At 52.2% G+C, this 24,101-nt stretch overlaps 5 protein-coding genes across 5 annotated transcripts; 3 read left to right on the top strand and 2 right to left on the bottom strand.

Moving 5' to 3' along the window:
- Nucleotides 1-191: 191 nt before the first annotated feature.
- Nucleotides 192-1,094, bottom strand: J4E78_007794 (uncharacterized protein; the record flags this gene model as incomplete). The annotated part of the gene is made up of 1 exon (XM_049368398.1): nt 192-1,094. The coding sequence occupies one exon, from the start codon at nt 1,092-1,094 to the stop codon at nt 192-194; it is 903 nt and encodes a 300-aa protein (XP_049220052.1).
- A 374-nt stretch (nt 1,095-1,468) lies between these two features.
- Nucleotides 1,469-2,179, top strand: J4E78_007793 (uncharacterized protein; the record flags this gene model as incomplete). Its single annotated transcript, XM_049368397.1, has 1 exon — nt 1,469-2,179. One exon carries the CDS (start codon nt 1,469-1,471, stop codon nt 2,177-2,179), a length of 711 nt encoding a protein of 236 aa, XP_049220051.1.
- Nucleotides 2,180-2,566: 387 nt separating this feature from the next.
- J4E78_007792 (uncharacterized protein) lies at nt 2,567-3,306 on the bottom strand (the record flags this gene model as incomplete). The annotated part of the gene is made up of 2 exons (XM_049368396.1): nt 2,567-2,902; nt 3,091-3,306. The coding sequence occupies 2 exons, from the start codon at nt 3,304-3,306 to the stop codon at nt 2,567-2,569; spliced, it is 552 nt and encodes a 183-aa protein (XP_049220050.1).
- A 252-nt stretch (nt 3,307-3,558) lies between these two features.
- On the top strand, nt 3,559-18,246 carry J4E78_007791 (uncharacterized protein; the record flags this gene model as incomplete). The annotated part of the gene is made up of 1 exon (XM_049368395.1): nt 3,559-18,246. One exon carries the CDS (start codon nt 3,559-3,561, stop codon nt 18,244-18,246), a length of 14,688 nt encoding a protein of 4,895 aa, XP_049220049.1.
- Nucleotides 18,247-22,661: 4,415 nt separating this feature from the next.
- J4E78_007790 (uncharacterized protein) lies at nt 22,662-24,019 on the top strand (the record flags this gene model as incomplete). Its single annotated transcript, XM_049368394.1, has 2 exons — nt 22,662-22,813; nt 22,858-24,019. 2 exons carry the CDS (start codon nt 22,662-22,664, stop codon nt 24,017-24,019), a joined length of 1,314 nt encoding a protein of 437 aa, XP_049220048.1.
- Nucleotides 24,020-24,101: the final 82 nt, after the last annotated feature.

Genomic DNA, 24,101 nt, shown 5'->3' with positions numbered 1-24,101 from the left:
CTTTGAGACATGAGTCAGAAGATATGGACGAACATGTATGCTGTATACGCAGTAATCAGCGTAGGCTTAGGTACGATAATTAAGAATTCTTATCCGGAGATGGATACGTTGTGGAATTGTGGTATCGTTTATTCTGTGAAATCTGGGATGTTGGGACGAAGCCGTCACAGGGTTTGAAGCTTCGACATTATTTACCGCCTGTGGTTTACAAACTCCTTCTGCTCACCACCCAATCTCGATGCGACGACAGTCGCTTCCCTAATTGCCTTTGCGACGGCGCCCCTGACGCCATCTTCCTCGAGAGACATGAGCCCACCGATGGTGCAACCACCAGGCGTTGAGACTTTGTCCTTCAGCACCGCTGGATGCTCGCCGTTTAGCACGAGCCCAGTGGTTCCCCTCATGGTCTGCGCAGCCATCATCTGTGCCTCTGCTCTTGGTAGGCCCATGGCAACCGCACCATCGGCCGCCGCCTCCAGTATCAGTGCGAAAAAAGCTGGACCCGAGCCACACAGCGCGGTCGCGGCATCCATGTTCGCAGGAGGGAGGTTCGTAACGCGACCGATGGAGCTGAAGACGAACTCAACGAGCTTGTACTGCGCCTCACTGAGGGGTGGGTCCGAAGTCTGGATCACAGACATGGACTCTCCTACGAAAGACGCAGTGTTGGGCATGACCCTCACCACGCGACAAGCGTTTTCTGTCTTCGCCGGCCCGTGGGGATACAGGAAAGCTTCAATCTGCTCCCGCGTCACGCCTGCCAGGATGCTGACCAGCACCTTCCCCTTCAGCGCCTCCCCAACGCCCTCCTCGCCCAGAATCGTCTTGAAGCCATGTGGCTTGCAGCTCAGCAGTACGATGTCAGCTTCCTGCACGCCCTTGAGGTTCTGGTTGGTGAGCGTCTGCAGGGGGAAGTTGTAGTGGCCGAGGGCTTTGCGGACGTTTTGTTCGGCGGGGGCCCATTGATCGCAGGCGATGAAGTTGGAGAGGTTAGGCACGTCTTTAGAGGCAGAGGCAGAGGCGGGATCGAGCGAGGCTCTCGTCCTGGCAGAGGCGAGCGAGGCCATGACGCCGCCCATTATCGCGATGCCCATGGTTCCTGGGCTTGTTAGCGATGGCTGTGGTTGGGGGGTGGGCCAGACGACGTGCCAGAGCCGAGGACAGTCAGCGTGAGAGGCTTGGCTTCTTGTGTGGTGGCCATGGTGGATGAGTGCCGTGGGCGTCTTGGTGGGCACTGTTGGGCAAACGCGAAGGACGAGGGCTGCTGCGTTTCGGGAGCGCGAGATCGGCGCCTTCCCCACGTTCCAAGGTTGGCTTGGAGAAATCTTGAGCTATGGCCATGGCCGACGATATGCGCGCACCTCCCCAAGCTCTCCGCCTGACGCTCCACACGACCTTGCCGTCCAGACCACCAAGACTACCGCCGGGCCCATAGTAGCCAAAGACGTGCGCAAGCCCGAGCTCCACCATGGCCGACCCGTTCGAGGTCCGTCAACGCTTCACGACGCTGCTCTCCCACCTCAGCGCATCCCACACGTCGCTCCAAAAGGCCGCTCTCTACGCGTTGAAGAACCGTGAAATGGACGAAGACCTCCACTCCTGCATCCTCGAGCAACTCGAACGCACCAACATGAACACCCGCGCGAACATCATGTTCTTCATCGAATGCCTCTGCGAATACGCCGTCAGGGACAACAACTCGGGCGACACGAGCGCAATGGGCTACGTCCGCATGTTGCAAAGAGACATACTGGCTGTCGTAGAATGTGTCGTAGGCGAAGAAGGCGCCAACATCCGCGTCGTTCGCAAAGTCCTCAAGACGCTTGAGAACCTGTCCATCCTCATGAAGGAGACTGTCCAAGAACTCGAGGCCGTACTGAAGTCGAGAGAAGTCGCGCATCCTTTCATGGCGACAGATACCTCCGACCCCAAAGACAGCTTTGTGGCTTCTGCCGGTCGGAATGGAGGGCAAAGAATGGATAAACGTCAGATTGAACAGAGGATTGAGGAGGACAGGGAGAGACACAAGAGGTTGCGGGAGAGTATCTGGGCGGTGCCAGGAGACGGCTACGAGGAGCTGGAGAAGCTATGGGATGAGGCCAGCGACATCAACGAGGACGACTACGTTACCGCGAGGGAAGATGCCGAGGAGAGGAGGAAGGTTATTGAGTTCGGATAGAATCCTGACAAAGACCGAGAGAAAATTGAGGCATGGGAAGCGGCCAGAGCTGCTGCGAACGAGGAACAGGCAAGCGAAGATGAGGGTAGCCAAAGTTCCAAGACCGTGTCAGTCGGAAATGGTTCCTGGCATGGTGGGCAGGCGGTAGCTGATCTGCATTTACGGCGTTGATTGGGAGCGACAGACATTGCCACGGCATGGCCTAGGCGTTGGGGCAGAGATACCACGGGCTTGTCTCATGACGCCCACATTGTTGTTGGAATTCTGAGTAAACTGTATACATCCATGGTCATTCCAAACATATCTGTACACGCCCAAACGTAATGCTATGATACAGTATTCGTCCTTCTCTCCCAGATCCTGCTCTTCGCCGCTTATAGCATGCCCCTACTCCATGACAACTGTAGCACCCAGCGCCTTGAGCGTCTCGACAATCTTCTCCGCCTCCTCCTTTGGCACACCCTCCTTCATCATCTTCGGTGCTCCCTCAACGAACTTCTTGCTGTCCACCAAACTCAAGCCTAACATGGCCTTGATCTCCTTGATCACCTTGGGTTTCGCGCCGGCGTCGAATTTCTCGAGCTTGAGGTTGAAAAGTGTCTTCTCTTGAGCGGCGGGCGCGGCCTCTTCTTCCTCGACGGGGGCTGCGGCCGCGGGACCTGCACCTCCTCCGGGACCAGCGACAAATCCTCCCATAGGCATGTCGGGTATGTTCAGACGAGTCTGGCGAAGTGTTAGTGGGACAACCTGAACGTCGCTGCATCTATCATCGGTGGCGAAACGGTTTAAAGCCAGGCCTGTCTCCCTTAAACACAATGCAGGTGTGAAGACGGGCATGCTCTACATATTGTATGCGTGCCACTACAGGCTTCCGATGGTCGCCGTCCCACCCCCGTAGCATGTCACCGTACCTTTAACGTCGATACCAAGTCTGCAGTCTCCAACAGAGTCAATTGACTAATCTGATCCACGATCGTCGCAATCTTTGGATTTGTGGGAGCTGCCGCATCTGACTGCCATCTCCGCTGTATCCTCTGCTGTGTGGCTCCAACGGTCGGTCGTACGTATGCGGACTGCTTCGCGGTGCAGATACAGCGCCTGAGCGCGCGGGATGCCGGTGCTGTCATTGTGCTGGAGGGGAAGGCGTGAATCGATGGTGATGATTGTACGTTGCGGGCGTGCCTGCCATCATGAGATTTTGCGGAGCGGATTACGACTAATTGGGTTGGCGTCTTGGCGCGTTCCCAGACCCGCAAAAAAGTTAGAGAACTTCGAGGCCTTCAGACATCACCGCCACAACACCACCTCCCGGACATACTGAAGCGTCGAAACTATGGGGAGGCGCCCCGAAGTCCTATCACAACCCCACCCTTGCAGAAATGGAACGAATCAATACCCGCAAGTCCGGTAAAATGGTCGACATCAACACGCTTGCCACGGAAGCCTTGAAGCCCGAATCCACAGACGACATTCTTGTTCAGCATGGAAGTCTCCTCACAGAGCTATGCGCGCGGTGGGTACAGTCTGGCTCAAAGACCGACGCGAAAGTGGCGGCCTTTGGGCGATTACTACCACTTGCGCCTCACCTCGCGGAGCACGTGGAACGATTTCTGGCCCATACATCTGATTCTCCAATCATCGGATCGATGTCATCGATCGAAATCATGAGCGCTACCAGTGATGTTGATCTTGTCGAAGTTCTTCTTGGAACATTCCGACTCGTCAGTTACGACTGCAAGAACTTCACTAACTATGTACGACCGCTTGCTTTGGAGCGCCTGTCTCAGCACACGAGTCGCGTTGTACGGTACCTGGCCATACGGACGCTTTGTTTATACGCGCATACGGCGGATTTTGCGACCCAAGAAATGATCAAGCGATTCCTTGGAGAGGAGGAGATCGAGGGGCCATGGGAAGGTCAGCACATCGACTACCGCTTTTTGTCGCTTTGGGAAGAGAAGAGGTGGAAACATCTACAGAGCAAGATTGGCCAGGAGATTTCCGGGATAGACACGTACGCGAATGCTTTATATCAGGACCTATCGCCGTATACAGTCAACGTCAATGGTGTTCTACTGCCTCGGTTGGACGGAAGCCCATCCCAAGAGAGGCCTGCCCAGCTCGTCTCGACAGCCACCACAGAGGAAAACCTAAAGAAGATCGCTCATGGACTTCTTGGGTCCAGCCCTATCCTACTCACGGGCCTCGCGGGCTCGGGCAAGACTCTTCTTACGCGTCATCTCGCATGGCAGCTCAACAAGCTCGACGGAATGGTTACCCTTCATTTGAACGAACAAAGTGACGCAAAGCTACTGATTGGAATGTACACTACCGGAGCTAAGCCGGGAACCTTTAGCTGGCGCGCAGGAGTACTCACTACCGCTGTTCGGGAAGGCCGGTGGATCTTCATCGAGGATCTCGATCGGGCGCCAAACGAGGTTATCAGCACGCTGCTACCCCTCATAGAACGCGGTGAACTACTCATACCCAGCAGAGGAGAGACCATACGAGCAGCGCGTGGGTTCCGCATCATCGCCACTATGCGAAGCACCCTTAACCCAAGAGGCCAGGAGATCATACCCCGTCAGAACATGATTGGCCATCGATTCTGGAAATCTGTCACAGTGCAGATGCCTCATCTAGAGGAGTTCCGTCAGGTGATACACGCAAAGTATCCTGCGTTGCAGAAGCATCTTTCCAGCATCATGGAGGTCTATGCACGGCTATTGGACCTGTACTCAGATCCCAAATTCTCATCCGAGAATGGTACATCACTTCGAGCCATGACACCACGAGACTTACTCAAGTGGTGCGACCGGATCGCGGTACTTCTTGGACAGGCTGCATCATTCAGCAACGCGCAAAAGGACGACATATTCATGGAGGCATTCGATTGCTTTGCGGGAAGTCTGCGTACCGAAGGCGCGCGTTCGAAGGTCATGGCCTGTGTGGCAGAAGAGTTACACATCGACCCTCAGCGCAGAGACCACTTGTTAAGGAACCGCGAAGTCAAGCTTCAGGTGCCTTCCAAGACTACATCATCCGGCACTATTCAGATTGGACGAGCGCGATTGTCTAAGCATAAGTCTTCTAAGAAATCGGGTTCAGCACGGCCATTTTCAACCAATGACTACACCCTACGCCTGCTTGAGAAGGTGGCCGTAGCAGTCGATCGTCAAGAACCGCTTCTTTTAGTGGGTGAGACGGGCACTGGAAAGACAACCTGCATCCAGTATCTGGCTGAGCAGCTTGGTCGCAAGCTCGTAGCCTTCAACTTGTCACAACAAAGCGAGAGCGGCGATCTGCTGGGTGGCTTCAAGCCTGTCAATGTACGCAGCCTTGTCATTCCACTCAAGGACGAATTTGATGAAATCTTCGATACCACCTTCTCACGAAAGAAGAACTTGCGATTCATCGAAATGCTCGGAAAACGTGTTGCGAAGGGCGATTGGAAGCGCGTTTGTTCACTGTGGCGCGAGGCTCTGAAGATGGTTGATGCAGCCAGGAAATCACACGAATCGCAAACGTCATCTCCGGATCCTGATGGTGGTCAGCCTAAAAAGAAGCGAAAGATGGACTCGCTACCTGCCAACTTCCCGACAGCAAGATGGGAGAAATTTGCAGCTGATCTGCACGACTTGGAGGCGCAGCTTGCTAGTGGCTCGGAAGCGTTTGCCTTTTCTTTCCTGGAAGGCAATATCGTCAAGGCAGTTAGGAATGGCGATTGGGTATTGCTTGATGAGATCAACTTGGCGTCTTCGGACACACTAGAGGCGCTTACTGATCTTTTGGGCGGCGGCCCAGATGGGAACCCATCGATACTCCTGACCGAGACTGGCAATGTCGAACGTGTGGTCGCACATCCCAATTTCAGAGTGTTCGCTGCGATGAATCCGGCCACCGATGTAGGCAAGAAGGACCTCCCACCGGGCATCCGATCGCGATTCACTGAGCTATACGTCGAGAGTCCAGACGGTGACGAAAAGAGCTTGCGCAACATCGTGGAGAAATATCTCGGCGGAGACGGAACAGATCCAGCAATCGTGCGCATAGCACGCGATGTCACTACTCTGTACCTTGAGATTCAAAAACTTGCGAAAGCGAACATGCTCGTCGATGGCGCAGATCAAAAAGCCCACTTCAGCCTGCGAACTTTGACACGGACGTTGTCATACGCCAGGGATATTGCGCCGCTCTGTACTCTCCGTCGGGCTCTGTATGAAGGGTTTCACATGAGTTTCTTGACTTTCCTAGGCAAGGCTTCAGAAGACCTGATCGCTCCGCTTATTACCAAGCATCTTTTCCCGCAAAAGACTTCCGTAAAGGCTGAGCTCGGAAAGCCACTTCAGCAACCATCAGATGGTCGAGGCTACGTCAGACAGGGCCATTACTGGCTCCGACAGGGTGTGCATGATGTGGAGGAGCAATCGCACTACATCATCACCCCCTTTGTTCAGCGCAACATGGACAACCTCATTCGAGCTGCTTCCACACGAAAGTACCCAGTGTTGATCCAAGGCCCTACCTCATCCGGTAAGACAAGTATGATTGAGTACCTAGCCAAGCGATCAGGGAACAAGTTCGTTCGCATCAACAACCATGAGCACACCGACTTGCAAGAGTACCTAGGGTCGTACATCTCCGGACTTGACGGAAAGCTCACATTCCAAGAGGGTATATTAGTACGAGCTCTACGTGAGGGCCACTGGATCGTTTTGGACGAACTTAATCTGGCGCCTACAGATGTTCTCGAAGCTTTGAATCGCCTGCTCGATGACAACCGAGAGCTACTCATTCCGGAAACACAAGAGGTCGTCCGCCCACACGAAGACTTCATGCTCTTCGCCACACAGAACCCGGCTGGTCTCTACGGAGGACGTAAGGTGCTTTCAAGAGCTTTCCGTAATCGTTTCCTGGAGCTACACTTCGACGACATACCGGTAGAAGAGTTGACGGAGATTCTACATCGCCGTACCATGATTCCGGAAACATGGTGCAAGCGGATTGTCAAGGTATATCGGGAGCTTTCCACACTTCGACAGGAGAACCGTATCTTTGAGCAGAAGAGTTTTGCGACACTACGAGACCTATTCAGATGGGCTCAGCGCAAAGCAGACACAATCCAAGACCTAGCCAACAACGGTTACATGCTTCTTGCTGAACGCGTGCGCAAAGAGGATGAGCGAGTCGCCGTCAAGAAGATTCTAGAGACCGTGATGAGCGAAAAGGGCCCGAGGGTGACGATAGACGAAGAGCGACTGTTCGGATCTGACAGCCTATCGAACATCGAAGGGCTTGGCAATGGTATGGCTATGGTCACCACTGATATCGTTTGGACCCGCGCCATGCGTCGCTTATCGGTTCTTGTTGCACATGCTATCCGAAACAATGAACCGGTTCTACTTATCGGAGAGACTGGTTGCGGAAAAACGACTGTCTGCCAATTACTCGCAGAGCAATTCAACAACCGACTCCACATCGTCAATGCTCACCAGAACACTGAAACTGGAGACTTGATTGGTGCGCAACGACCGATCAGAAACCGGGCCGCTATTGAGGAATCAGTAAGAGAGCAAGTGCTTGAAGCACTCCATGAGACTCTGGGCGAACGCCTTCAGGGTGACCCTGGCTCGCTGGGTTTCGAAGAGCTTATGACGCTTTACGACAACATCACTAATGACTCACCCAGTGCAGTCACTGATGAGCTTCGCCAATCTATACAATTCAGTCGAGCTAAGGCAAGTGCCTTGTTTGAATGGGCGGATGGTAGCTTGGTGTACGCAATGAAGCAAGGCCACTATTTTCTTCTGGACGAGATCTCGCTAGCTGATGACTCAGTGCTTGAGCGCCTGAACAGCGTTCTCGAGCCTTCGCGTTCCCTTCTGCTGGCAGAGAAAGGTCCGGTGGACTCCATGATTACAGCTAGCGATGGGTTCCAGTTTCTTGCTACTATGAACCCAGGTGGAGACTACGGTAAGAAGGAGCTCTCGCCAGCCCTTCGAAACCGCTTCACAGAGATCTGGGTTCCAGCAATGTCCGACCTCGACGACATCCTCGAGATTGTGCGATCGAAGCTGAGACCAAGCTTGATTCAGTATGCTGAAGCTATTGTCTCGTTCTCACAATGGTTCAATGACAAGTACAACACCTCTGTTGCTTCTTCAATATCTGTCCGTGATACTTTAGCATGGGTGTCTTTCGTCAACGACTCGAAACACGGCGATCCTATATTTGGAGTTACCCACGGTGCGGCCATGGTTTTCATTGACACACTTGGTGCCAACCCGGCAGGTCTACTTGCTATTTCTGCATCCACTATCGATGATGAGAAGAGGACATGTCTACATCACCTGAGCAAGCTATTGGGTCAAGATGTCGCACCTATGTACTTCGCCGCCATTGACATCTCAAATACGGAGCATTCTTTCCAATTAGGCTCTTTCTCCATCCCCAAGTTCTCGTCGGTAGCCTCGCTGGCGTCCAACTTTGCGCTTGAAGCACCCACCACTCGCTCCAACGCGATGCGGATAGTTCGCGCACTACAACTTCCAAAACCAATCCTGTTGGAAGGAAACCCCGGTGTAGGTAAAACTACGCTAGTCACTGCCTTAGCCAGATCGATTGGCAAACCTTTGACACGTCTCAATCTATCTGAGCAGACAGATCTGATGGACTTATTCGGATCGGACGTGCCTGTCGAAGGGGGAGCCGCCGGTACATTCGCTTGGCGTGACGCTCCATTCCTCAAAGCAATGAAGAATGGCGATTGGGTACTCCTTGACGAGATGAACCTGGCCTCCCAGTCAGTACTTGAAGGCCTCAACGCGGTCCTTGATCACCGCGGCGAAGTTTACATATCTGAGTTGGACCAGACCTTTCACAAACATCAAAATTTTAGAGTCTTCGCAGCCCAGAATCCGCATCACCAGGGCGGTGGCCGTAAGGGTTTGCCAGCTTCCTTCGTCAACCGATTCACCGTCGTATATGCCGACATATTCCGCCCAGAAGACCTGACGCTCATCTGTAACAAGGTATTTCCTGGATTCGATCAGCAAGAAGTTGCAAAACTTATCCGATTCGTGGCAGACCTGGACGAGCAGGTTGTCAGCCGTCGCGCATTTGGTAATCTTGGCGCACCTTGGGAGTTTAATCTACGCGACACACTGCGCTGGCTGCAACTTCTCACTTCATCAGATTTCCCGGGTTCAGCGCGGGATTTCCTGGACACTATATTCACCCAGCGTTTCCGCACAGAGGGCGATCGCATTCGACTTCGCAAGCTGTTTGAGAACCAGTATGGGGTTCACGAACCTCGCATAAGTCTCTTTCACAGCTTGAGCGCTATGACAGTACAAGTTGGCCTCGGTCTATTACCGCGCGACACTTCAGTTGCACGTGCGGATGCCATGTCGACCCTTCGGACCTCGCGGCTGGGACCAATGGAAGCTCTTCTGGTCAGTGTGAAGCAGAATTGGCCGATAATCGTCGTGGGCCCACCCGGCTCTGGTAAGACTACTATGATCAGCCAGCTGGCAGGCTACGTCGGCGCAGACCTAATCACCTTCTCTATGAATGCTGATGTCGATGCTATGGACCTCGTTGGCGGATATGAACAGTTGGATCCGACAAGGGAGGTGCATCAATGTCTACACCAGGCGGAACAGCTCGTCCGAAGACATATTGCGACCAGCATGCAGCCCTTAGCCATCCATCTTCAGATGTTGGAACTACTTCAGGCTGGGTCTTTGGTACATGGCAACAGTAATGTCGCGCACTTCCTTGATTTGCTTTCGGGGCTGAGCCCCGAAGCAACGGAGCTGGCTCAAAAGCTGCAATCATCACTGCAAGCTTCAAGCCAACAAATCGACGGCGCGCGTTTCCAATGGGTCGACGGCATTCTCATTCGCTCGCTCGAAGAAGGGAACTGGCTTGTTCTTGATAATGCAAATCTATGCTCAAGCGCTGTTCTAGATCGACTCAACTCGCTACTCGAGCCTAACGGCTACCTTTCGATCAACGAACACTCTACAGACGATGGAGAAGCACGCATCGTACGCCCTCATCCAAATTTCCGAGTATTCATGACAATGGATTCCAAGTATGGCGAGCTGTCAAGAGCGATGCGAAACAGAGCCGTTGAGATATGTCTGTTGGAGGCTGGCGATGAAGCTTCTAAAGACGATCGACCGGTCGTGCAGTATCCACTTGATTCCGTCATGTATCGGTATCGCCAATTCCAAGAACAAGAAGAGAATTTGCCAACAACATTGGAGTACCGCTTCGAGCATCTGGGACTCCAAGATTCTAGTCTGTTGGCAAGTTTCACTAAGCAGGCCCGGCAAGGTCTCGTGTCAAGTTCTTTTGTCGAACTCAACGGAGCCAACGGCCATTCTACCACGCAACTATCATCCGCAGAGGCTCAAGGAAGTCTCGAGCACCGTATATCACAACATGCTCAATTCTTGCAAAGCACGTGGGCAACGCATATCTCAGCGGTTTACAAGCTGCTTGATGATGATGAGTCAATGAGACTTCGCCCTTATCATCCTCTAGGTAACGAGCTGTTTCTGAGCCGTACCGAAAGATCGAATGCAACCAGCATCTGGAGTGCGTCGATGTATGAGATCATGCTAGACCTTCACAAGATGCAACACGCTATCCAGGATCTTCCATCCGCTCGTTTTGAAAGACGCAAAGAAAAGCAAAGGTTGCCAGCGTTCCTCCATGCGTACTGGCAGGGTCTTGTCAAAGTTGTGGATGGCCTTTCGGCGACAGTTCAACAAACTCACCATCGTGACGTTGCTTTCCTGAAGCCATTGAGAACCTTATTCTGGGCTTTCCACGGACTCACCACGGCGTCCACGTTCGATCGCGCCACGTTCCAGACTTATCTTAAGATGTTAACATCCGCAACTCCTGCCATGACCGAAGAGTCGGGTTCTCTCTCACAAACCCTGAGTACTACACTCGCTAAGCAGATGATTGCATTTGGATCTGACGTTCAGTTAACCACTGGCCTGGGCATGGAACACATCTGGCGAGTATTCAAACCGTCTACACCGACAACTCATTCTCAGCTGGGCGCTGTTCTGGAGCTCGAAAGCTTAGCCGACCGGCTCGATGCGATCATGTGGCAGTCAACCTTGCACGTGGATGAGATGATACAATTACGCGAAAGGGTTGCAAGTTCCCTCACGCTCGTTCGAAAGAACCAAGTTGATGCCAAAGGACTCATCGCGGGTCTGAGTGCGGCCATCTATGACCTTGAGCAGACAATCGGGGAAGATAATATGCTCATTACTCCATACTTCGAAGACGAGTTTGAAGGGCTCTGTCAGTTCCTAGACATAACACGCCACGACATCGATACGAGCAGACAATCAGGTCTGACCTCAGCTGTTGTCGCCACGCGGGCACGATCAGCCCTGTTCGCCAGGCGAGCGACGAAACTCATGAATCTTGCATTCGAGAGATCTGAGCATGGATCGAAACAGTTCACAAGACTGTATCGCCATCTTGGTTTGACGCGCAAATCAGCAAACGCTATGGTACTACAAGGCCGATTCCACACTGCCATATTTGCAAAGCTCCACGCTATCGATGAAGTACAGCTAGCACAGCTCGACCGATTCGAAACGGAATTACAGGTTCTCTCCCAACAGCTGTCACTAGACGCTTGTCACATAACGCAGGGCCAGGTGACTGCGTTAGACATGATCTACAAGGATATCTACCACGAGATTATCGCATCGCACTCTAGTATGATTATGGGGTCGGCGATTGGAGGCTCAGTCGCAATATCTCCGGATGCGGACATCCCGAATTCCTATCGAGTGGCTCTAGAGGACGGGATCGCACACTGCAATCCATTGTCTGGTTCTCATATTGACGCTGCAGCGTGGACTCACTTAGGCCTTTTAGGCTTGCGGCTGTATGTCCCAAACTACCCGCACGATCCCGCGCTACGGCCTATGATCGAACGCGATATGTTCAACGCAGAGAAGAGTTCTCTTTCGCATGCCCTCAGCACTTTGAGACAGTTTCAAATCGATTTCACTGGAGAAGCGACAAGTTTCCGCATCCGTCGGATCGAAGAGGCGGTCAATGCTATGGGTCAAGAGCCGCCTGTCCCGGCTATCGTCCGCCCCGTTATCTCCGAGCTCGACGATCTACAGGGCGAATTTACAAACCTACTGAGTACTACACAGCCTCTCTTGAACGGAACAATGTCCGTCCATGAAGCTGCTCGTGATCTCACCTTGCAGCAAAACATCCTTCGCATCACACAAAGACTCACCGAAGGATATCGGGAATACGACGACATCACAGACATAGCAGTAGGCTTCCTCTCTTGCCTACAAATTGGCCTCACTATGGGCCGGAGAGAAGAAGAGAAGAGGGTCGAAAGCAGTGTCAGCAGAAGTTTAGCATACATGTCATCGAGGACGCCATTCTTCGGGCGGACTCAGCCAATGGAGAAGGCAGAATTGACATTGCAGTCCATGCACGAGAGCTTACGGCAGCGCGAACACGCTATCGATATAAGGTGGCATACCCTTTACTCTTTGCTCACACTCATAAAAACCGATCCCGCGGCCATGACGACATCACCAGCTAGAGCACTGATTCATGACTTGTTTGCTAGCTTCTACGTCGACTGGAAGACTAAGCTACTCCAAGACCAAGAGAAAGAGGCCCAAAACTCCAGCTTGTATACGTACCGTGGGCTGGACGACGACGCAGACGAAGAGGATCCAACTTTGTTCCCAGACTATGACGAAGATCAGGGAGAAGTAGTCAGTTCAGCTCGACTATCATCTAACTCACGGGATCATGCGGTCCGACTCGCCAACATTCATGCCGAACTCTTTGGCGGAGACCGGGATGCCTCAGATTCTATCAAATCATTGTTAGAGTGGTGTGCGACTGAAGTGAACCGCATATCGGGTGGTAAGGGCTTCAATAGCAAACACGAAGATGCTTTGCCAACCATATACCTGGTGCTTGAGAAGAAGGTCAACGCACTGTCGACTATTGGCACAGCGAGAACCTATAACTTCTACTTTGACCCTAATCTGTCAGAGGCCAAGCGTCTCATCACGCTCATCCATCGTATCCAGACGCGCTACCGCCAGATTCGTAATATCTGGCCAGAACATGCCACTCTCTCGGAGGTTCTGCGCACATGCGACGAAACCCTCGAGTTTCGACATGTTGATCCTGTGGCCAAGTTCATCACGAAGGCCGAGAAACTTTATGCATACATGCACGAATGGCAGAGAGTTGCCAGCAAAGAGTATAGCACGGCCAACCTTTACGATGATCTCACCAATCTCCTCGTCAGCTGGAGAGAGCTTGAGCTCACCACTTGGGCACGACTCTTCGACATGGAAGAGGAGAAGTATCGCGACGACGCGAAGAGTTGGTTCTTCGTGGCATATGAGACCATCATTGCCGCATCAGAGTGCAGCGAAGATGAGAAGAGTCTACGTACACACGTCAAGAATCTGCTCAAAACGCTGGAGGGATTCTTTGAGTCGACAACGCTTGGACATTTCGGGCAGCGCATAAAGCTTCTAAGACAGCTTTGCCAACATACAAGCATGCGCATGCAAGACCTTGGCACTTTCAAGATTGTACACGATGCACTCGACAATTTTCTCGCCTACTATTCGCGCCTTGAGAAGCCCGTGCATGACGCTCTTACCAAGGGTCGTCAAACTCTAGAGAAGCAGATGACCGATGTAATCAAGCTTGCAAGCTGGAAAGACACCAACATTGAGGTCCTAAAGCAGAGTGCAAAAGCCAATCATCGCAAGTTGACTAAATTAGTCCGCAGATTTAGGGCACTCCTCAGTCGGCCTGTGTCTGGGATTATGGGCGCTGGCTTCCCTGATGGAGATCACCTGCTACAAGACGTCTCTTTGGAGACTGCTAGTACTGCTGCCAGCTACGAAGGACTCCAGCTTTGTGCAACGAGCATTCCAGGCTGGGATGAGAGGCCTGCTCGCTTCAAGAATCTTGCTATCACAGTCTCGATGATGCGCGATCTCACAACACCAAAGGCCGATACTGTCGACGGTGCATCGTACATCACCGAGTTCATTGCTGAGATCTCAAGCTCTATACTTGAGTTGCAAAAGGCGACACCCACGACGCTCACGGAAGAGAACAAAACTTCCGTACAACACCTCAAGACCCAGAAGCGCAAGCTCTACGCCGATACGATGAAGGAGCTGCGGCGGATGGGTATTAACTCGAATCTAAGTGTGGACACGCTAGCAAAGCAAGATGAGCTTTCGACAATACTCTCTACTATTCCATTGGTCAAGGGAGGTAACATGACCGGACGTTCCGCTGAATACTACCTCCACAAAGCACTCAACCTCATGCCTCAGGTTCGCGCGGTTACCAGAGAACATTCTGGTGACCTGACTCCAAACGACGTAGCAAGAAGCATTGGCTACTTAGAGGGCCTGCTAAATGCCTGTATCCGACAGCGCAGTGTGCTGAGCAAGGCTACGCTCAGTCTTGAACAGATCAAAGCACCTGTGTCACTCGTTGATAGCATCTGCCAGTTGGCGCCCGGTCAAGCTACATTAGTTTCCGACCATGTGGATGTCTCAGGCTTTGTACAGCCGCAACTTCGGTGGCTTGCTGCTATGATCAAGACCGCCGCCGATGTGGTGACTGCTCAGGCTAGGCTCGGGAAGACAAGTGAGCTCGATGCATTGATTCATGAAATGCGCAGTTGGACCAGTACTGCTACAAACCTTGCCGATGCATACGACCAGTCGCCGAAGCTCCCATTCAAAGTCCAGTCCATCGATCGTCAAGAAGCCAACAACACCGTCAAAACCTTCTTGTCCGATCTTCAGCGGGCGTTCAACGCATCCGTCAACAACAACGACATGGCAAAGACAGTGCTTCTGCACCTTGAACCATTCATTTTCTCGTATCCCGCTGCCGATCCTGTCAGATCTCTAATTGATATTCGCATAACAGTTGAGTCTTATGCTCGAGACGTACTCGCTTCTCTGGATCTTGTCCTTGGTTCAATGCAAGATGTGGAGGCCGCCATGGCAGACATACCGACCTCGACAGACGATACGTCCTGGCTCCTCAAGGAGGAACAAGCACTCGCCACTGCGCTTGTTGGCTTGCATTCTCCTCAAATCAGCGAAGCCCTACAAACGCTCCTCGAAAGGATGCATTACCTACACGAAGATGCCAATCTGCAAGTCATCGTCGCTTTGTTTGCATGCGTAAAGCCAATCTTACATCAGTATGTGGCGACGCACAAGTACATTGTTAATCGCTTTGATGCGCTTCATGCAACGACTGCGAATCTACTGCATCGTCTGTCGAAGTCATTCATCCAGATTGGCACGGAAGGTTTCTGTCAACCTCCCGAGAAATCTAACGATCCCCAGAAGGGCAAGGACGATAAGCTTGAATCTGGAACTGGCCTCGGCGAAGGTGAAGGTGCCGAAGACATCTCCAAAGATATTGAAGACGATGAAGACCTCGAGGATCTGGCACAGGAGCAGAAGGGTGAACGTGAGGGCAGTATTGAAGAACAAGAAGATGCTGTCGATATGGGCGAGCAAGAGATGGAAGGTGAGACGGAAGAGATGGGAGAGAAAGAAGATAAGGGCGAGGAGTCTGGCGAGGAAGGAGATGATGATGCACAAAGTGAGGTTGGCAGTGTCGATGACCTCGGCCCGAGTGCTGTTGACGAGAAGATGTGGGACGATGGTGGCAAGGAAGACGACGCGAAGGACAAAGAAGGCAATGAAGATGTGGGAACTGAAGACCAAGACGAGCAAGTCGCTTCCGAGCAAAAGGAAAAGGAAAAGAGTGGTGAGGACGAAAAGAATGACGAGAAAGACGAGAAGGACGAAAATCAGGAGGGCGAGGAAGACGAGGAAATGGAGACGGAAGGCGAGGAGCAGGATGAGAACGTTGGCGTTGGCGAGAAAGAGCAGATGGATCCGCATGCGAAAGAGGAAGAGACACTGGAACTGCCAGAAGACTTGAACATGGACGGTCAAGATGACGAAGGCAAGGAAGATGATGATCCTGGTGACATGGACATGGGAGATGATCTGCCAGAAGAAGACATGCAGCCAGAAGTCGATCCAGCACTGCCAGATACCATGGACGAAGATGTCGGCCCAGAGCAGGAAGACGAAGAGGAAAAAGAAACAGCCGGTCATGTTGGAAATGAGGAACAGCCAGAAGAAGGACAAGAAGACGAGGGTGATGAGCCGATGGACGATGACGATGCTGTTCCTCTTCCAGATGAAAACATGCCGGACGATGAGGCTCGCGAGCAAAAAGACACCGATCATGCTGATCCTAACGCCGAAGCCGGCGCGGGTACAGAAGCCAATGAAGAAGCTCACACGAACAAGAATGATCAAACATCTGCCAGTGCTGCAAACCAAGACGAAGGCCAGGAAGGCGAGTCAGCTGAACAGCAACAAGCACCGACAGCTGAGGACGGCCAACTTGGGCAAAATGCGGCGCCAGATGCTGGAGGACAGGGAGACCAACCTGAGGAATCTCGTGAGGCGCAGTCTTTCAAGAAACTGGGCGATGTGCTCGAGAAGTGGTACAACCAGCAGAAGCAGATTCAAGACGCCAAAGAAATGGATGAGACTCAAGCTCAGCAAATCGATAAAGAGATCGACATGGCTGATGCGGACTTTGAGCACGTTGGTGACGAAGAACAGCGAGCTGATACGCAAGCATTGGGCACCGCAACTGAGGATCAAGCGAAGACGTTGGATCACGATATGGCTCTGCCAATGAATGAAGAGGAGGACAAGCTGCCATCCCGCCCCGATGACAAAGACGAAGAGAGGACTGGTGCCGATGAAGACCTTGATATGGAGGAGCCTGAGCAGCAACAAGACCAAGACCAAGAAGCTCAGCAGCCGCAGTCGAATGCGATGGAAGGCCAGCCTCAGGCTTTCGTCGGCGAACCACGACCCTTTTCCGATCAAGAAGATGAAGACATGGCCGATGCTGTATCGCTCAAAGATGATGTCTCGTCTACGACGTCGTCTGCTGATAACATCGAAGCCCAGCTCTCGCTTACGCACCTCGATCCAAATACCATAGATCCCACTTCTGCACGCGCCCTCTGGCTTGCGCACGAAGCTTCGACAAATTCGCTCTCTCAACAGCTGACCGAGCATCTCCGCCTTATCCTTGCACCCACTCTCGCTACAAAGCTTCGTGGAGACTTCCGCACAGGAAAGCGACTCAACCTCAAGCGCATTATTCCCTACATCGCATCAGGTTATAAACGCGACAAGATTTGGCTGCGACGTAGCATGCCAAGCAAGAGAAGCTACCAGGTCATGATCGCATTGGACAACAGTGGCAGTATGGCCGACAGCGGAGCCAGCGGACTCGCACTCAAGACCCTTACGCTTGTTACTCGCTCGCTTTCGATGCTAGAAGTTGGCGAGGTTAGCGTCGTAGGCTTTGGCGACGAAGTCAATGTTGCGCATGACTTTGACAAGCCCTTCACTTCCGAAGCCGGTGTACGTGTCTTTGAGCAATTTGGCTTTGACGCCAAAAAGACCAACGTTCGTGGTCTGGTCGACAAGAGCTTGGAGCTATTCAAGGATGCGCGACAGAACGGATCGAGTTCAGCGAGTGAAGATCTCTGGCAATTAATGCTCATTGTCAGTGATGGTCTCTGCGACGATCACGCGGAAATCCAACGTCTCGTTCGCAAAGCGCAAGAAGAGCGTGTGATGATCGTCTTCATCATCATCGATAGCTCTGCTACCGCTCCGTCGGTATCAACACCTGTGCCATCTGACAACCTTGGTGCTCAGCTACCTGTGCCAGTGAAGGATCAAGCCAAGACTTCTATCCTGGATTTACAGTCTGCTGTGTTCACGCCTGAGGGCAAAATTGTGAGATACAAGTACATGGAGCAGTTCCCGTTCAGGTACTATCTCGTTGTGAGGGATGTGAGGGAGTTACCGGGCGTATTGGCTGGGGCACTGAGGCAGTGGTTCGGTGAAGTTGCGGGGAGTGCTTAAATAGGTACTTACATCCTATGCATGTGTATTTGCACTTGTGGGTGGTCGATTTAATCTGGCTGCATTTGCAGTCAAGGAAATGGCGTTTTAATTAGGGAACGGTAGTTAGCAGTTCAAAAGTTTTGTCCGCTCAATGTTTGAAGTGCTCTTAAGTCTCTTTCTTAGTAGTTTGAATTCACACTCGCTCATTAGCTGTATTGTATGCAAGGTTGGGATAATCCAACCAACAGCCACTCACTACAACTAGCTACAAAGTGCACATGCAAAAACATGCTAAGAAATTCTTGATTGCGAGAGGTAAGAGACGGAGTCATCCGCTCGATGTCTTGCTCGAGTGGGGTAAAACAGGGTGGGATAACAGGCAATTCTCACCGCCGAGTGGACGCCTTAAGGATTGATTAGCATGTACTCAAGCCTTCTCACAGTCTCGTAACCTCGCAAAGAGTCATGCCGAAGCTAAGGATCGACAAGCAATGCTAGTCATGTTTGCTTCAATACTTAGAAATTATGTCAAGGCCGCTTGTCGTCAGAGTAAAGTGCCTACCTCAAGGACACCCATTAGTCAAGAACCACGTTATTTCCAGACGAGATAATCTTTTCATCTACGCATTTTTTATTAATTTTGAGCACCACAGAACGAACTGCTTAACTTCTCCACTACTTCTTTAGCATCTCATGCTCCTTGCCCACTAGACAGTGTCTAGCACTAACTAATCTCATTCTTCCAGAGCTCCTCTGACTTCTTTTCCTCTATAATAGGCTGTAACCTAGCGCTAGCCCAAACATCTTCTATTGACTCATCGTTCGTGTTAGGGTCCTTCATTTTCTTATTGTGTCCATGCATCATCACATTGTCAAGCCAAACTTCCACGTTCGTTTGCTTCTGCAATGGGCCATGAACCTTGGCGTTATCGTTTCGCAAAGTATGTTGTAGGAGTGGAATACCGGCTGCTTGCTTCGTTGCAACGCCCGCGAACGCGTTCCGCTCTAGTGTAGACATTACCTAGTAGATGCTGCGTAGATAGCCACGTTGATTTAACGACCAGAAAGCAAATCAATGCACGTAGAATCTAGTCGTATGAGTACCAATCTGGCATGAAATCTGCTCACCGCGCATAGTAAAGATGCTCCAGAATTGAGAATTTCAGGGCGCAATCATCCACGAGCGTGAATCTATCGTCTTCGTTATATGTTACTATCTCGAATTTAAGTTACAATTACCTAGGTATTCACATGGACTGCCGTTCACTACATACACGTGGCCGCGACGCGTGAGGCGGCAGTCGCCAGGTAGTGAGCGTGAATAAAAACATGCTGGCGACGAAGACTGCGATGCAACGATGTTGTACGTCTGCATGGCAGTGCATGGCAGAAGCTTTTGGACAAACACCGCCGTCTGTCAAGGGTCGCAGTTCATGGCTCGCTTACGTAATGGGGCCCGGCAATTGTCGGCTATGAATGCAGCCATGATCTCTCGTCTACTCCATCTCCGTCCTGTCTTTCCGATCATCTGTCCTATCTAGCTCGATGTATTGCCAGTCATCCTAGTGGTTCGGTGCGCTGACTTCCTCCTGCCTGGACCTCTACCACCTGCCCAAGTGCCCTCTACCTAGCACACTTTGTTCCCGTTTAGATCCTGGATGCATCAAGTCAATTCCAGAGATCTTCAGTCATTGTTCTGCATGGAGCCCACTAATTCCGACGCGGTTAGCTCTGTCGCCCTCCTATGGAAGATGCTAGACTTGCCACAGGAAGCTCTCGACTCGCTAGATCTGCCCTTCGATAGAGAATGCCTACCATCTTCATTCAGAGTTGATGTTCTCGCGCAGTCAACCGTTGCAGCGTCCGCGCTTGTTGCAGCCCTCTTTTGGTCTCATCGAAATGGATGTTCAATGCCCCGCGTTACAGTTCCGGCAGAGCATGCATGCGTTGAATTCAAATCCGAGCGACTCTATACTCTCAATGGAAAAGCCGCATCGCCCCCATGGGGAGTTATTGGTGGGTTTCATCAAGCAGCCGATGGATACGTCAGGATACACGATTCATTCTCAAATCATCGTCAGAACGCGCTTCGTATTCTAGGACTTCCACCTGACGCATCCAAGAAAGTTGTGGCACAAAAGGTATCAAAGTGGAAAGCGGTAGAACTGGAAGCTGAGGCTTTTCGTTCCGGAGCTATGATTGCTGCGCTGCGTTCTTTTGATCAATGGGACGCTTTGCCTCAAGCCAAGGCTATTACAGACCACCCAGTTCTGATAACGAAACTTGCAACTTCCGAGCTTTGTATGCCATTAGAGCGAACCCCGAAGGTAATGGACAAATGCCTAGAAGGCATTCGGGTTGTCGAGATGAGCAGAGGTATGCAGCTGTACCGATAGCTTGTAAGGCATACACTGACCTACCCCGGATCTATAGTTATAGCTGCGCCAGTCGCTGGGAAGACGTTAGCAGCACACGGGGCCGACGTTATCTGGATCACATCGCCGCATCTGTCAGTAGTATCCATTTACGAGCTAACCCTGGAAAGAAGGTGTACTAACCACACATACGTACATCCAGACCCGATCTTCCCGATCTCGATATAGATCTATCGCGAGGCAAGCGCACGGTGCAGTTAGATATATCGAAGGCCGAAGAGAGAGCTAAGCTACTGGATCTGCTCTCCACAGCTAACGTCTTTCTCCAAAGCTATCGCCCCGGGAGCCTAGCAGCAAAGGGTCTCTCTGCAGAAGTATTGACCAAGGCCAATCCAAGCCTGATCGTTGCAAGCCTCAGTGCATACGGTCCCGGGAATTCATGGTCGCTAAATCGCGGGTTCGACTCGCTTGTCCAGAGCTGTTGCGGTATCAATGTAGCGGAGGCTGAGCGCCATGGAGCCGGCGAACCGATGCGCGCACTACCTTGCCAAGCATTCGACCACGGTGCCGGCTATCTTCTAGCAACTGGTATCATGGCCGCTTTGTATAAGCGCGCTACTGCTGGAGGCGCCTATGAGGTTATCGTATCGTTGGCTGGTGTTATGAGGTTTATGCGGTCTTTGGGGCGCTACGATGGCAAAAGCGGGTTCGACCGCAAGGATTTCAAAAGCCCAGAGGATGTAGCACGGTACCTAGAACTGCGGCAAACGCATTTCGGGGAGCTAGAAGCGGTAATCCACTCGGCTCGCATCGAGGGTCTGTCAGTGGGGTGGGATGTCATGCCGAAGCCTTTAGGAAGTGACGCAGCACATTGGCTCTAATGACTCCACTATCCTATAGTTGCTCTGATAATGCTCTCCTCGTATCTAAGCATGGATACACCCTGAGGAAATTCACCGCCCAGACATGAGACACGACTCACTGTTGTTGAATTCCAACGCTGTAGTTCATGACGAGGCCTTGTAATGACGACCAAGGTTTCTGCGGCATGGCCGCCATGTCGGCGGCTGAGAACAAACTACGCAACCTCAAAGACGGTCTCTCATGGCTTCCTCTCGCTTAGGTCGTGTTTCAGACTCAGCACAAACGATGGGATGCGGAGAAATGCGGTGGCGGCTTCAAGTAGTAGATCTTCTTCACAAACCCTGGATATAACTAGAATGACGTCGACACGGGATACTGAGGATTACGCATCGTGCGATCTCTACCAACTCAGCGATGAAAAGGTACATAGAAAAGCTGGTGTAGCTGATGAGACGAACGTAAAGAGCTTGGCTGGGTCGTGGTGCTTGGACACGAGAGGGGCTACCATCCATGGATACCTAGCCGAGACAGTACTTGGGCTTGTTGAAACATGCAGGGTGGTACCGTTGGCTTCGCCGAGTGGCACAGGTTGTTTATAAGTATTGCAGCGAACTGGTGGCGCGTGTACAGAAATAACGCAGTATGTCTTGACGAGGAATTTGCGGAGGTGTAGCGCAGGTCTCAAGGTTTCACGTGGGCACACAAAGGAAGAAGAGTAGCGATTGGCGGAAACATGGCGCGCATTGCAAGACCTACATATATAAAATCGAGAAACCGGCGGTAAGATAACCGGAAGGGACGTGGATGTATGTAGTGCTCGGATCTCTTCATGGGCTCCCGCTACCCCTCACGCAAGCCGGGGCATGCATGCGCAAGAAGATCGTGTCAGCATTGGAGGAGCTACTACTACTATGAGACCACATTCTGATTATCTGCAACTCATACAGTCGGCAATGACAGCCGCGTTAGATGTCACAAGGCCAATGTCAATTCATGAAGTACATGTCCCAATTGCGTACTTGCAGTCGTTGTGGAGTCCACTGACGTCATCACCCGCGTACCTGCATTAGCCTTCGCCCCTCTCTGCCTCCTCCTTGTCGTCTGCCACTAGTTCTCATACTCGACGCCTTCTCAGCCTATTGCCCAATTACCGGACACTGTCAGATATTACGAGACCATATCAGCACCAGAGCCATGGCTGAAGTTGCAGCAGGCGCGTACGTTGCGGCCGAAGTGGTAGAACACACGGCAGAAGCAGGTTACGCCGCGTACATCGTCTCGAAGCCCACGCTCCCCCTCAAAGTCACTTTCAAACGCATAGCCACAGCAACAGGTGACTCTTCGGCGTATGTACTCCACTGCTACTACATACGGTCAAACTGACCTCCAGACGCTCTTTGGCGCGTTCCAATCACACAGTCACGGTGCTCGGCAACAAGGCTTATATCTTCGGCGGCGATACTGCGAACAACGTTCTTGCGAGCAACCATGTGCATGCCGTTACTCTTGAGCACTCCGGTAAACCGGAGATGGACTACAGCATCATTCCTGCTCTGTCAACATGCGAAGATGGCCGCACGCCAGCGGAGAGATCGAATCACGCAGCCTGTGCTTTCCACGGCAACATCGCTATATACGGTGGCAGTGATAACGCTGGCGATCTCATCGACGAGCAATCGTCTGTATGGCTCTTCAGTCCTGACAGAAAGAGCTGGGATATTCTACAGCCCTCCAAGGGATATGTCGACACTGGAGACATTGGCCCGGGCCCGCGACGCAACGCGAAGCTGTTCGCGCATGATCAACACGTAGTGTTGTTCGGTGGTGTCGATGGCTCTGGGGACAATGCATCGGATTTGTGGCAGTTCGACATCGCTGCGCGCTACTGGACGCAACTTCCAACAGCGCCAGTCGCGACATCCAACGCCGCCTTGGCGAATGGTCAGTTATGGCTGATATCTGGATCCGATCCAATGAGTAGCCAGCTCCATCATATCAGCGTCTCATCTTCCAGTGAAGAGAGGAAATGGGAGTCCTTTACGTTTCCTACCAATCCACTAGCGCCTGGCCCCCGTGCGCGACATGACGGCGCCTTGATACCGGTGACTACTGGGTGGGGCCGTAACTACCTCATCTATCTCCTAGGCGCACGGAGCGACTCTTCTGCTGATGCATCCAACACGAAGCCAGAAGATCCAAAGCACGCAGGCGAAGTCACCCAATTCAGCGACACGTGGGTTCTCCAGATCCCTGCAAGCGATTTGGAGGCGAAGCCATCAATGACGCTCAAGAACGCCATCAACCCTGCGAAGATCAAAGATGCTATCCGATCTGCGCTGGGGGCTGATACTGGTCACTTGTCGTGGGCGGAGGCGGTAGTACAGACCCCTTCGGAGAAACAACTGGAAGAGGAAGATGGCAAACTGCATCCCGGCCCAAGGGCTCTGTTTGGATCGGACGTCATGGAGAAGGGCAGCAGCATAGTCTTCTGGGGTGGTGTAGATGCGAAAGGGGAGAGAGTCGGTGATGGATGGGTCGCGAGTTTTGAGTAACCGAAGGGTGCGTCACAACATTTATGGTGTCTATGCATGCAGGATGTGCTAGCACTTTGAGGTCACCTTCACTTCTATAGTG

The sequence above is a fragment of the Alternaria triticimaculans genome (genome assembly GCF_023758025.1).
Source record: "Alternaria triticimaculans strain BMP 0046 chromosome Unknown scaffold_12, whole genome shotgun sequence".
Taxonomy (NCBI): Eukaryota; Fungi; Ascomycota; class Dothideomycetes; order Pleosporales; family Pleosporaceae; genus Alternaria; species Alternaria triticimaculans.
The sequence above is the reverse complement of the archived record's forward strand: the minus strand, read 5'-3'. Positions and strand labels throughout refer to the sequence as shown.